Source organism: Cololabis saira, chromosome 3 (genome assembly GCF_033807715.1).
Source record: "Cololabis saira isolate AMF1-May2022 chromosome 3, fColSai1.1, whole genome shotgun sequence".
Classification (NCBI taxonomy): domain Eukaryota; kingdom Metazoa; phylum Chordata; class Actinopteri; order Beloniformes; family Belonidae; genus Cololabis; species Cololabis saira.
Genome location: NC_084589.1, coordinates 6,949,917 through 6,964,854, shown reverse-complemented (window position 1 = coordinate 6,964,854; position 14,938 = coordinate 6,949,917). Strand labels below are relative to the sequence as shown.

Below are 14,938 nucleotides of genomic sequence, written 5' to 3'. Positions count from 1 at the left end.
ACTGCAGGGTGTCCTCCAACTTAAAAAGAAATAAAGGCAAAGGCAAAGGAAATTTTAACTATAATAATTAGTGAGCGTTAAAAAAAATAATAATAATAATAATAATGTATAGGCTATATATATTTATACCACAGTCTGTGTGAACACTCGATTCTGATTGGCTGGCAGGTGTAGGTTATAAGTGATAACCTAGAAAACAGGTTCAGTCAAATTGCCTGATATCTTTAATATCATTACTGGATCAACTGCCAGGTGGTAACCACGGCAACGGAGATTCAGAGAAGAGCCGGCTACCGCAGGACGGAGACATGAGTGATTTTGTAATTTATTTTAATTTATTTGGTGAATTTAACTATTTTGATGACTGGGATGCAGAAGAGGAGAGAAAAGAAAATAGGCGAGCGGAGCTGAGAGGAATATCTCCCGTTACCAAGGAAACTGAGTTATTATGGCTTGTTAAAAAACTTTGTAACTTACCAGGTTCAGAGCTGTTAACAAATGCCATGCGCGAACCAACTGTTCTCTCATTGGTCATATGAACATGGAGTTTCCTCTTCTATGTAAGCATTATTGCACTCATTTGTGAATAAAATACAACCTGCAGCTTAGTCAACCTGCAGCTGAGTTCAACACTGATCACATGATCTCCAACAGAGATCTCCAGCATCAACACTCTACTCTCCTGTACTCTCCTATAGTCCTCTGTATTTCTCTATACTTTTTATTACTCCGTGCTCCCCTGTGCTTTTTTGTTCTCCTACATAGCCCTCCGTCCTCCTCCTCCTCTTCACAGCACAGATGATTGGGAACATGTTTTCATCACCTTCATCACACACTTATGGCTCTTTTCCACTAGTACCTACTTGGCTCGACTCAAATCGGCCTGCTTTCTTTTCCATAACAATTCAGCACCTGCAGCAGAAGTAGGAGGTTGGAGTGAAGCTGCTGTGACGTATTTGATTGTGTATCTAAACGAAGAAGACAACAACACTAAAGATGTAGAACCTGGAGGAGATGATAGATGTGCTGCTGGATCTGTGGCTTGTGTTCCATATCAAGTTAAAAAATGAGAGAGAGAGAAGATTCAAGCGGCAATGCTCTTTTTTTTTTTTTGTTTGTTCGTCTCGGCGCTGCTGAAAAGTCAGCTGGAGCCGTGAGCAGCTATGAAGTGACAGAGCTCCTGGTAGATCTGGTCGTTCCTTATCCTTAGATCCTTAGATCCCTTTTTAATTCTCTCCTCAGCACCAGGTTTATGAACATCTGCACCTCAGAGTTGGATCATGAAACAGACTTTTGCTGCCGTTGCTGGTTGAATAAAATGAACAAGAATCCGTCAGAGTCTCTTTCTCTGCTACACTGTGTGCAGGTGTGATCCCAGCGTTACGGGAGTACTACCAGAGCCAGGCCCTGGACTGCGTGCACGTGTGGCTGGCTGCAGACACGGACCACTACAGCTCCTCTGGGGGAGACAAAGGCTGGGGGTGTGGATACAGAAACTTCCAGATGCTGCTGTCTTCCCTCAGCAATATAGACCCCTACTCCACACACCTGCAAGGTACTGTCACCTGTAAACTGTCACCTTTACACTCTTACCTGTACAACACCCCCACCGGCACGTACCCAAGCTCAGCCAGTGTCAGCCATCCTTCTGCAACAAATGCTTCCAACAAATGACAAAAAGTCACAAACAGCCTGTGATCTCTCATGGTGGATTCACACTGAAAGCGTCCAAAATGGCCTGTGGAGGCTCGGGACGCCTGCATCGCTGCTGGCTAAAGTCTATATCTATATATAGCTGCACATCTTCAGTTTCCTATTTCACCATAGATAGCACTTTGGGAAACCTTCTTTATATTTCAGTGTTATTTCTGCGTAGATAAGAGTGAGTTTGATGCTCCTTAACCAGGTTGGTCCTGGATCAACATCAACCATCATCGTTGGTCCCGGTGAAGCTGCAGTCTGTCTGTGGTGAACACTGACACACTGGGTCGTAGCGGATTTAGTCATGATGTTTAAACTGTGTTTTGTGATTAATAAGCACGGTTTTTTTTGTTTCAATATTTTTATTAGGGGGTAAGACACAGTAGAACAGGAATAAAAAAAAACCGATATACATATTATATTTTTATTATTTATTTATTATATTATATTTTTTAACAGAACATTAGACAATTCAACGAAAATAATGATAAAATAAAACCCTGAAAATGATTTTAAGTAATATTTAAGTTTTAAAGCTACACAGTATAAATTAAAAAATGGATGAATAAAAAGAAAAACAGAAAAAAACAAAAAACAAAGGAAAAGTAAATAAATAGATAAAAAGGAGGAAGAAAGAGAGAGAAAAGAGAGTGGAAGAATATAAGAAAGGAAGCAAATTTTTTTTAATTATTTTGCATTGGAACGATGTAACAAATAAAATGGTTGGGACCATCCAGCTCCTCAACCATCAGTTATTGTTTCACATGATCAGTTCAGGTAAAAACGGCAGTCAAATCAGCAAAAATGTCAGTTTGCTGGATGAATTATATTAATTCCTGATAAAATAAGTGTGTTAGTGCACAGCTCTGCTAATGTGTGCATGTGAATGAGTGTACGTTTGTGTTTACATGAAAGTACAATCTGCATTGAGGTTCTTGCTTCAGGAATCCCGGTCTGTGATTGGACGCTGCCTCGGCGTCAATGCTGCTCATTTGTATAAAGTTGAGATTTTTCAACTTCAAATTGACGCTCTGGACGCCTCCAACACCTCCGTGGCCTCAGACGCCTCTCGCAGCGCTTTCATAGACAATGAATGGCAACCAGACGCCTGTGGCGCTTTCAGTGTGAATCCAGGGCCAGTGTTGCTGACAGTGACTGCATTTCCAGCATCAATAACTCTTTTAAAACCCGCATATTGGCAATAACCCAAATTTGCACAGCCATGTAAACACCAATAACCCCTTTGAATAACCAGAATTTGCTCATATTCGGTTTTTAAAAACCTGAATATGCCCCCTGGGTTACTCCTTTTAAAACCTGAATATTGGGTCATGTAAACACCAAACAGAATATCCCCATCAAACGGAACAGGAATGTGTTTTCTGCACATGTTCTTTTCACAAGGAATCCTGGTCTTTTGAGTCCAGGAAGTTCTTATAAACACGGAGAAACCAAGACCAGGAGGAGACTAATCACTTCATAAATGTAATGAAGGATATGAACATTTCTGCATTTGTAGACGGTAGAAAGTACCGGGATAGAAGATTTACAAAAGGGTGAAAGAAAAGTTGCGTGAAGCAGGATTTGTTTTGAATTTGGATACAGGAAGAAGAAGCAGAAATGACGGGAATTGCCTCATGACGTTCTCCGTGCGTCGCTGGTTTGATCCAGATATCCCGAATGATTAATTACCATGTAAACGGAATATTCTGAATGTTTCAGTAACAGGAATATTAGCAATAACCCCAATTTTGACTGCATGTAAACGTAGTCAATGACAGCAGGGTGACACCAATTATGTCATCCTAACATTATCCTGACATGTTCCTGTGCAGGTAGGGCGGTGCCCTGCATCCCTCAGCTGCAGACCATGATAGAGGAGGCCTGGAAGGAGGGGCTGGATCCACAAGGCGCCTCCCACTTCAACCAGCAGCTGCAGGGCACGCGGGCTTGGATCGGAGCCACGGAGATCTACGTCCTCCTCACCTCCCTGGGAATCAGGTGAGCTGCACTTCCTGTCATGTGACACGAAGAAGTCGGGCTCAACAGGGCTGGATCTGAAAATGATTTTCACACACTTGTACAACATCTCACAGCTTATTTATTCCATCAACATTTCCTCCCCAGTTTATCCCTGTTGTAGTCGAAACCGAACAGGAAGTCGGCCATTTTGAATTAATCGTGTAATTTTGGTGCAATTTATGCCATTCCTTCGGCCGTTTCTTCGCTCGAACCGTAAGGTGCACCCAGGTGTGTTATACATCAAAATGTGCGTCTCTATCCTGCGACGGCGCGCATTACTTTTCTCAGTCAAAAGTGTTACCGTGGCGACGCTAGACGCCAAAAATTGCGCCCACCCTTCATCTGATTGGTCTGTATTTGATAGTTCCAACTTTTGAATGGTTTGACGTAAAGATTTGTGGGTGGTGTCATCTGATTCGGTTTTGAGTCCTTGAACATAATTGGTGCAAATTAGCCCCTCCCCTTCATCTGATTGGTGGATAACTGATAGATCCTATTTTCTGCCATAACTTTTGAATGGTTTGATATAGAGAGTCGTGGGTGGTTTCATCCGCTAAATGTCCAGTCCTGAAGAATCTACATACAAGTCATACAAGCTTCCACTGCAGCCTGAACGTGCACAAGGGTGGAGGACCGTTCATCGCTGCTTGCAGCTTTAATTTATAGTTGTTTTGTGTGTGACTGGACCCCTATTCATAAGCTACAGTAGCTTCTGGGGAGTCCCATTTTACAAACTTACCTCAATTGATTGTTATATGTATTTGTGTGTTTAAATAATTTATGAATAAACTCTGTGAACTATCTGAACTTTATAAACATGACACGTGTGTTTTCCCAGTGCTCGCATCATGGACTTCCACAAGCCGACCGGTCCTGCTGGTACCCACCCCCTCCTCTTTGACTGGGTCAGGGAATATTTCAGTCAGTCCAACAGGAGCAGTAGACTCCCCCCCCGCTTCATCCAGACCTGTCTGCCCCCCCTCTACCTCCAGCACCAAGGTACGCACGAGGCATCACTTCTGACTAAAACGCTCAGAAAGGTTTCACATCAGGAATGTGTCACATGTGGACACCTCATTGGCTGCTGGCAGTTGCTACTGCTCATTCCTGGGCTCCTGCTTACTGGGTTCAAGTCTTCAATTCATAAACCTTTGTAAATACACTAACCAGCCACTATATTCGGTATACCGGGTATACCGGTATCTGTCTGCCCCGTCCCTAGAACAGCCCTCTGCCCAGTCCCACAAATATGGCGGAGCTGTTTTGGGCTGTATACTCAAGTAATAACATTTTTAATTGGATTCTGAGTTTTACGGGACTTATGGAGCGACGCTAACACTGGAGAGACGTGGTCTCTCTTGCTGATTCCTGTCAGCACTCGTGCTGCTGCATTCTGGATCAGCTGAAGGATATTCAGCAAATTACTTGGACATCCTGCTAATAACACATTACAGTAATCTAGTGTAGAAGATACAAAAAGCTTTGGTGAACTAAATTCCTACATTCTATCTGCCTCAGACTAAAGATGAACTCAAGCTTTGTCTCAAACTGCGGCTTTTCAAAGGAACTTGGATACAGACACCCTGGAGCTTTTAGGTAACCCTAACCCGAGCAAGACAGAGAAATCCCATAAGCATGTGTCCTTGCATACACCAAACTGGTTCAACAGAAACAAAGTTGATAAATCAAAAGAAAAATGAAAGCAAGAATGATGCTGTCAGCTTTCTACAGATTTATGTCAATTTAAACAGTATTTTCTTATTATGCTAATGTTTTAAGAGGCAATTGAATCAAATCAAATCAAATCAAATCAAACTTTATTTATATAGCACTTTTCCTACAAATAATGAAACACAAAGTGCTTAACAGAAAAAAAACAAAAAAAAACAAGAAAAAACAAATAAACATAAAACTTATTAATGCCCCCCCCCCCCCCCCCCCCCCCCCCCACCCTCCCCGCAGACAAAAGCACACTACAATTCACCTAAATTCCTAAATTACACACACAGACACGCACGCAGACACATGGTGTAGACATGGCTAGGCACAGAGGATCCAGGTGACGAAACGGTAACAGGGAGCCGTCCACGCCAGGAGGTCTCATAGCCCGCAGCTACAAGGGGGGGGGCCCACAGAGACCATCCCGGCCCGGACGGAAAGAGGAGTCCACACCACAGCGGTGAAGCCGTGGTGCAGAGCTCCACCACCATCCAGGCCAGAACGACCCCCAGGACGACCCCCTGCAGGCCAGAGTCACTCCCAGCATGGAGGCTCCCCATGAGGAAACACTGGAGATAAAAGCTACAAGAAAACAGGATAAAATACACTAAAGGAGTTTATAAAAAACATAAAACATACAAACATAAAATCGTAAAAGTATGTCTAGAAAGTAAGACATTAAAAACTAAAATAATAAAACAGTAAAATGTATAAAATAGACCATAAATAACAACTGAAATATTTAGATAAAACATTGAGATTAAACAAAAATAAAATACGATAAGAAAGGATAAACTAAATATAAAACAGAGCAGTAAGATTCAATAAAAATAAGGGTGAGCATAAGAAATGTAAAAGAGTTAAATGAGTCAGTTAAAAGCCTGATTAAAGAGATGGGTCTTGAGCCTCTTTTTGAAAACATCAACAGTCTCTGCGGCCCTGAGGTTCTCCGGGAGGCTGTTCCACAATCGGGGACCATAATAACTGAATGCCGCCTCCCCGTGTGTCCTGGTTCTAACATTTGGTATGGTTAAAAGGCCAGCACCGGAGGACCTCAGGGTCCGCGAGGGTCGATAGGGTAAAAGTAGTGCAGACAAATAAGAAGGCCCAAGACCATTAAGACACTTAAAAACTAGTAAAAGAACCTTAAAATCGATCCTGAAGCGCACGGGGAGCCAATGCAGCGATTTTAAAACAGGTGTAATGTGCTCCCGCCCTCTGGTCCTCGTCAGCACGCGTGCGGCTGAATTCTGTAATAATTGTAGGTTGTACATGTTCTTTTTAGGAAGACCAGAGAGCAGGGCGTTACAATAATCTAAACGACATGAGATAAAAGCATGCATTAGCACCTCCGTACTGGCCTGAGAGAGAAACGGGCGGACTCTGGCTATGTTCTTAAGATGGTAAAAACCGATCTTTGTTATGTTTTTAATATGTGGAATAAAAGTGAGCTCAGAGTCAAAAATCACGCCCAGATTTTTAACTGATTTTGAGGGTTTAAAATCCTGTAACTTTGGTAAAAGTTTCTCTCTCTGGCCTTCGGGACCGATGAGTAAAATCTCTGTTTTGCCCTGGTTGAGCTGTAGGAAGTTTGCTGCCATCCATGACTTGATGTCTAAAATACAGTTAAAAAGGGCATCAATTGGCCCAGTGTCATCAGGAGACACGGCGATGTACAGTTGCGTATCGTCAGCGTAACTATGGAAGCTGATGCCGTGTCTCCTGATGACGTCCCCAAGGGGCAGCATGTACAGATTAAAAAGAGTTGGACCTAAAATTGACCCTTGGGGAACCCCACACTTTATCTTATAGGTTCCTGAGGAACATGTATCCATACTTACGAAGAAACTTCGATCAGTGAGGTAGGACGTGAACCATTTAAGAACAGTACCAGAGAGGCCGACCAGGTGCTTCAGTCTGTTTAATAAAATGTGATGGTCTACTGTATCGAAGACGGCGGTTAGATCCAGCAGAACCAAGACTGTGAGTTTTTGGTTATCTAAATTGCCCCTGATGTCATTTAAAATCTTTAAAAGTGCTGTCTCTGTACTGTGGTTCATCCTAAAACCGGACTGATGAGCCTCTAAAATGTGTGTTGAGTTTAAAAATTCATTCACTTGATTAAAAACAAGTTTTTCTAAAATTTTACTTAAAAACGGTAAGTTGGATACAGGCCGGTAGTTATTTAAAACATTGGGGTCCAACCCACTCTTCTTCAGAAGGGGCTTCACCACCGCCGTTTTAAAGGCGGCGGGGAAGGCACCCGTCTGAAGAGAACAGTTGACCAAATACAAAAGCTGTTCCTCAAAGAACCCATAGAGTGTTTTAAAAAACGGTGTGGGAATGGGGTCTAAAAGGCAGGTTGTGGGCTTTACCTTGGAGAAAACTCTACAAAGTGTCCCCGCATCAACGAAGGCAAAACTCTCCAGTGTTTCCTCAGGTAAAAGCACTGATCCAGGTGTGCTAAGAGTTAAAATCTGTTGAGATAAAAGACTGGATCTAATGTCATCAATTTTACCCCTGAAGTGGTCTGCAAAATCCTCACAGAGGGCATCTGTTGCTGTCTTATGGGATCTGTTCAGGTTTCCATTTGTTAGAAGATCTATTGTGGAGAAAAGGAATTTGGAATTGTTTTTGTTATTTAGAATTAGGTTTTTGAAATGGGCGGTTCTTGCTTTTTTAATACTGTTATTGTAGTACTTAAGGTGTTGGCAAAAAATGTCATAATGAACTGTTAATTTTGATTTCCTCCATCTTCTTTCGGCACTCCTGCAGTTTCTTTTTAGTTTCTTTATTTCCTCAGTTCTCCATGGGGGTGTAGGTTTTATGCTAATTCTTTTAGTTAAAATCGGAGCCACTGAGTCCAGCGTTGTTTTGAGTATTTTGTTAAAATTGTCAACGATAAAATCACAGGGAGCTGGTAAAATTTCTGCAGGAGTGTTCTGTAAAATCTGGATAAAATTTGCAGCCACTTCAGGAGTTAGGTTACGTTTCCTCACCGTTCTCACCGGGGCCTCCCGCTGGTTAAAACTGGTGATGTTAAAAAACACGCAAAAATGGTCAGACACAGCCAGGTCCACAACAGAGCACGCACCCAGGGACAGGCCGTAGGTTATGACCAGGTCCAGGGTGCGCCCTCTGCTGTGGGTCGGCTGTGTGACATGTTGCTTAAAATCTAGACAGTTTAAAAGGTTTAAAAATTCTCTGGATACTGGGTCTGAGATGTTGTCTAAGTGCAGATTAAAATCACCAGTTATTAAGATCCTGTTGTAAGAGGTGTGAATAATTGATAAAAGTTCAGAGAATTGGCTGATAAAACAGGTGGAATACTGTGGGGGTCTGTAGACCGTTATGCAGAGAATTGGGGGGTTGCTAAAAACAAAAGCATGATATTCAAATGATGTGTAGCTGTTAAAAGGAACTGCATTGGATGACATAGTTGTTTTTGTTATTGATGCAGTTCCGCCCCCTCTCTTGCCCCCCCTGGTAGAAAATAGAAAGTTAAAATCTGGCGGGGAGGCCTCAGTGAGAACAACAGGTGCATCTGTGCCAAGCCATGTCTCTGTAAGGAGAATACAGTCCAGTTTCCTGTCTAAAATCAGGTCATTTATAATAAAGGATTTGTTTAAAAGAGAGCGCACGTTCAGCACAGCCATCTTGATGTCTGTGCCGAACGCGCGCTCATCATGGTGCTTTAATGGAACATTAAAAACATAGCTCGATCTAAAAACATTCCTGTGCTTTGTTTTTCTGCTTGAGATGAGTGTTTTGATAATGTGGGTGTCCAGAGATTCTGGTGACAGGGGTGGTGGTGGTGCTGTACAGGTGTGTGTGGTGTTGGTGTATGTGGTGGGTGGGGGTGAGTGAGATGTGCTCCTATGTGTCTGTGTGTTAGCAGTGAGTCATGAGGTGGTGGTGCAGGACTGTACTGTCAGGTCAATGTTTACTGATAAAAGCCGTGACCCCACCTGGTTTGGGTGGAGGCCGTCATGTTTAAAAAGGTGGGGTCTGTTTAAAAAAGCCATAAAATTGTCCACATATGGGATACCTTGGTCCAGGCAGTATCCCTTCAACCACCGGTGCAGCTGGCGGAGGCGACTGGTGGTGACGTCCCCGTAGCGCGGCGGGGGAAGCGGCCCGGAAATGACCAGCCGCTTCCCCGTGTCCAGCAGGCGGTCCACCATGACCCTGAATTCCTGCTTCAGGACCTCCGACTGCCGATTTCTCAGGTCGTTGATTCCGGCCTCCAGGACCAGCGTGGAGGCCGAGCTGTGCTGATCACACAGGCGCAGGGCGGCGGACTCCACATCTTTCACCCGGGCTCCGGGGTGGCAGAAGGTCCGGCCGCCCTGCACCCTCACATGGCGGACCATCGAGGTCCCGACGACCAGGACAGGTGGGGTGCGCTGCTCCGCGGTCCCGGGGACCGGCACGGGTGGTGTTCGCTGCTCCGCGGTTCCGGGGACCAGTACAGGTGGGGTGTGCTGCTCCGAGGGCCGCCTGGAGCTGCGCCTCTGGCGGGAGGGGACCCGGGGTTGGTGACGCCGGCCCGCGGTTGCTCCTGGCCGAGACGGAGAGGCCGAGCCAGGCTGGGCCTGCAGATCCCGGTTCCTGGGCTGGCGAGAGCCACGACCCGCTGGATGGACCGGTCCCTGCGGAGAGCCGGGACGCGCTCCCATAGGCGGGAAATCCTGCATGCTGAGGACGTCGAACCTGGTCGAATGCCTTCCTTTACTGTTTTAATTAGTTTTTAGCTGTCTCTAAAGAGAATATATCTTGTTTTTTTTAACACACTACATCTGTTACAGTTCAAAAGCTGGAGGGAGGAGGTTTAATAGCGACCTGTAGGGTACGCCACCCGTAGTAGGGTACGTCACCCGTAGTAGGGTTCGTCACCCGTAGTAGGGTTCGTCACCCGTAGTAGGGTACGTCACCCGTAGTAGGGTTCGTCACCCGTAGTAGGGTACGTCACCCGTAGTAGGGTTCGTCACCCGTAGTAGGGTACGTCACCCGTAGTAGGGTTCGTCACCCGTAGTAGGGTTCGTCACCCGTAGTAGAGTACGTCACCCGTAGTAGCGTACGTCACCCGTAGTAGGGTTCGTCACCCGTAGTAGGGTTCGTCACCCGTAGTAGGGTTCTTCACCCGTAGTAGGGCACGTCACCCGTAGTAGGGCTCGTCACCCGTAGTAGGGCTCGTCACCCGTAGTAGGGCTCGTCACCCGTAGTAGGGTTCGTCACCCGTAGTAGGGTTCGTCACCCGTAGTAGGGTTCGTCACCCGTAGTAGGGTTCGTCACCCGTAGTAGGGTTCGTCACCCGTAGTAGGGTACGTCACCCGTAGTAGGGTACGTCACCCGTAGTAGGGTACGTCACCCGTAGTAGCGTACGCCACCCGTAGTAGGGCTCGTCACCCGTAGTAGGGTTCGTCACCCGTAGTAGGGTTCGTCACCCGTAGTAGGGTTCGTCACCCGTAGTAGGGTTCGTCACCCGTGGTAGGGTACGTCACCCGTAGTAGGGTACGTCACCCGTAGTAGGGTACGTCACCCGTAGTAGCGTACGCCACCCGTAGTCGGGTTCGTCACCCGTAGTAGGGTTGTCACCCGTAGTAGGATTCGTCACCCGTAGTAGCGTACGTCACCCGTAGTAGCGTACGTCACCCGTAGTAGCGTACGCCACCCGTAGTAGGGCACGTCACCCGTAGTAGGGCACGTCACCCGTAGTAGGGCTCGTCACCCGTAGTAGGGCTCGTCACCCGTAGTAGGGTTCGTCACCCGTAGTAGGGTTCGTCACCCGTAGTAGGGTTCGTCACCCGTAGTAGGGTTCGTCACCCGTAGTAGGGTTCGTCACCCGTAGTAGGGTTCGTCACCCGTAGTAGGGCTCGTCACCCGTAGTAGGGTTCGTCACCCGTAGTAGCGTACGTCACCCGTAGTAGCGTACGTCACCCGTAGTAGCGTACGTCACCCGTAGTAGGGTTCGTCACCCGTAGTAGGGTTCGTCACCCGTAGTAGGGTTCGTCACCCGTAGTAGGGTTCGTCACCCGTAGTAGGGCACGTCACCCGTAGTAGGGCTCGTCACCCGTAGTAGGGCTCGTCACCCGTAGTAGGGTTCGTCACCCGTAGTAGGGTTCGTCACCCGTAGTAGGGTTCGTCACCCGTAGTAGGGTTCGTCACCCGTAGTAGGGCACGTCACCCGTAGTAGGATTCGTCACCCGTAGTAGGATTCGTCACCCGTAGTAGGGTTCGTCACCCGTAGTAGGGTTCGTCACCCGTAGTAGGGTTCGTCACCCGTAGTAGGGTTCGTCACCCGTAGTAGGGTTCGTCACCCGTAGTAGGGTTCGTCACCCGTAGTAGGGCTCGTCACCCGTAGTAGGGTTCGTCACCCGTAGTAGCGTACGTCACCCGTAGTAGCGTACGTCACCCGTAGTAGCGTACGTCACCCGTAGTAGGGTTCGTCACCCGTAGTAGGGTTCGTCACCCGTAGTAGGGTTCGTCACCCGTAGTAGGGTTCGTCACCCGTAGTAGGGCACGTCACCCGTAGTAGGGCTCGTCACCCGTAGTAGGGCTCGTCACCCGTAGTAGCGTACGTCACCCGTAGTAGCGTACGCCACCCGTAGTAGGGTACGTCACCCGTAGTAGGGCACGTCACCCGTAGTAGGGCACGTCACCCGTAGTAGGGCACGTCACCCGTAGTAGGGCTCGTCACCCGTAGTAGGGTTCGTCACCCGTAGTAGGGTTCGTCACCCGTAGTAGGGCTCGTCACCCGTAGTAGGGCTCGTCACCCGTAGTAGGGCACGTCACCCGTAGTAGGGTTCGTCACCCGTAGTAGGGTACGTCACCCGTAGTAGGGTTCGTCACCCGTAGTAGGGCTCTTCACCCGTAGTAGGGCACGTCACCCGTAGTAGGGCACGTCACCCGTAGTAGGGCTCTTCACCCGTAGTAGGGCTCTTCACCCGTAGTAGGGCACGTCACCCGTAGTAGGACACGTCACCCGTAGTAGGGCACGTCACCCGTAGTAGGGCTCGTCACCCGTAGTAGGGCTCGTCACCCGTAGTAGGGCACGTCACCCGTAGTAGGGTACGTCACCCGTAGTAGGGTTCGTCACCCGTAGTAGGGTACGTCACCCGTAGTAGGGTTCGTCACCCGTAGTAGGGTACGTCACCCGTAGTAGGGTTCGTCACCCGTAGTAGGGTACGTCACCCGTAGTAGGGTTCGTCACCCGTAGTAGGGTACGTCACCCGTAGTAGGGTTCGTCACCCGTAGTAGGGCTCGTCACCCGTAGTAGGGCTCGTCACCCGTAGTAGGGCTCGTCACCCGTAGTAGGGCACGTCACCCGTAGTAGGGCACGTCACCCGTAGTAGGGTACGTCACCCGTAGTAGGGTTCGTCACCCGTAGTAGGGTTCGTCACCCGTAGTAGGGTACGTCACCCGTAGTAGGGTTCGTCACCCGTAGTAGGGTACGTCACCCGTAGTAGGGCACGTCACCCGTAGTAGGGCACGTCACCCGTAGTAGGGCTCGTCACCCGTAGTAGGGCTCGTCACCCGTAGTAGGGCACGTCACCCGTAGTAGGGCACGTCACCCGTAGTAGGGCTCGTCACCCGTAGTAGGGTTCGTCACCCGTAGTAGGGTTCGTCACCCGTCGTTGGTCCGTCACCCGTCGTTGGTCCGTCACCCATATTAGGATACTTCACCCGTATATATATGTGGGTTATATACGGGTGTGGGTTTTTGTTTGTCATGTCTATTGTCTCCTGTTCTTCCACAGAAGCAAAATCTGTTGCATTAATATTTTTTTTTGATGTGTTCACTATTTACAGTACCAAATACAGTACTATACTATTGTATATTACATCACTTTTGGGCCAGATGTCTCCAAATGTGTAGCTCTCCTGTCATCTCTCCCAGCAGAAGGGTGTAATAAGTGAACATAGTGCGCAGGATTAGACGAGCTGGTCCACCATCATTACCGTGAAATACCAGCTCTTGTTGGCAAGGATGCAAGTTTCATTCATTCTTTTTCTGTCTTTGTGGTGATGCTTGAGAACACACCATCTCTCTCTGGTCCCCCTTCTCTCTTCCTCTTCTCCATCTCTTCCCTCTGTCTTTCTCTGTGCATCCGTGTCTCTAACGGACCGTCTCTGTCCTCCCGTCTCCCAGGTCACAGCCGGTCCGTGGTGGGGTTGGAGCAGAGGAAGAACGGTGTCCTGTGTCTGCTGCTGTTTGATCCGGGGTGTCCTCCGTCACACAGCAGCAAGCTGCTGAGCAGGAGCACGGTGGGCGGAGCCCTGCGGCGGCTGCGGATCTTCCCCCGGAGTCTGAAGCACCAGCAGTACCAGCTGGTGGCGGTAGAGAGCACAGTGCTGTCTGCAGAGGAGAAGCAGGTGGGGAGTAGGGGCTTCAGCTGCATGGGGAGGGAGTCATTGGACTCTGTGACTACGTTTACATGCAAAATTCGGGTTATTGCTAATATTCCGGTTACTGAAACATTGGGAATATTCCGTTTACATGGTAATTTATCATTCAGGATATCTGGATCAAACCAGCGATGCACGGAGAACGTCATGACGCAATTCCCGTTATTTCCACTTCTTCTTCCTGTATCCAAATTCAAAACAAATGCTGCTTCACGCAACTTTTCTCTCACCTTCTTGTAAATCTTCTATCCCGGTACTTTCTACCATCTACAAATGCAGAAATGTTCATATCCTTCATTACATTTATGAAGTGATTAGTCTCCTCCTGGTCTTGTTTCTCCGTGTTTATAAGAACTTCCTGGACTCAAAAGACCAGGATTCCTTGTGAACAGAGCATGTGCAGAAAACACATTCCTGTTCCGTTTGATGAGGATATTCCGTTTGGCGTTTACATGACCAAATATTCAGAACCTTCCCAACCCCCAGACCTGTAGAGGAATTGGATAAAGCCGAACAAACGTGTTTTCCATGTAAACCTTAATTCGGAATTATTTAATTCAGAATAATTAATTCGGAATTAAAAAACATCATGTAACCGTGGCCAGTGTGGAAGTTAGGTGGTCGGTGGTTGGTGAAGCTGAGCGGCTTAATTTTCATCTGTTTCGTTGGATCATATTTGGTTAATGATTGAGTCACTGGTCAATACTGCTCCCATGACTTCCCGTTGCTCCATTTCATCCGTGATATTAAGCATTGAGGCTCTTTACCCAAAGATGGACGAAATCAACGCAGGATATGGACACAAAGCTCCGCCCGTCTCTGTTTCAAATAGAGAGTATAAATGTAAATGTACCGCAGCTCTAGCTGCACCTTATTGACGATGTTTTACTGTGTTTGACAGACGAGGATCCTGCAGTCCAGGCTGCTGTCTGCTGAGAAGATCCCATGAACCTCCTCCCTGTTCTGCTGGCAGGCGTCTTCATGTCTCTTATCTTTTAAATGTTTTAAAAACTCATTCTCACTCCATTTTTAAATAAACACTGTTTTTCTACAAACCTGGGAGTATATTGGATGTTTTCAGTGACGT

The 14,938-nt window shown here is 47.2% G+C and overlaps 1 protein-coding gene across 1 annotated transcript in view; it reads left to right on the top strand.

Annotated features, from left to right (window-relative positions):
• The window catches only part of LOC133424961 (zinc finger-containing ubiquitin peptidase 1-like), a 48,171-nt gene that overhangs the window by 17,735 nt on the left and 15,498 nt on the right, over nucleotides 1–14,938 (top strand). The window contains exons 7-10 of the mRNA XM_061715569.1: nucleotides 1,367–1,555; nucleotides 3,537–3,702; nucleotides 4,562–4,722; nucleotides 13,595–13,818. Coding sequence (XP_061571553.1) covers nucleotides 1,367–1,555; nucleotides 3,537–3,702; nucleotides 4,562–4,722; nucleotides 13,595–13,818 — 740 coding nt within the window. The remainder of the gene's footprint in view (nucleotides 1–1,366; nucleotides 1,556–3,536; nucleotides 3,703–4,561; nucleotides 4,723–13,594; nucleotides 13,819–14,938) is intronic.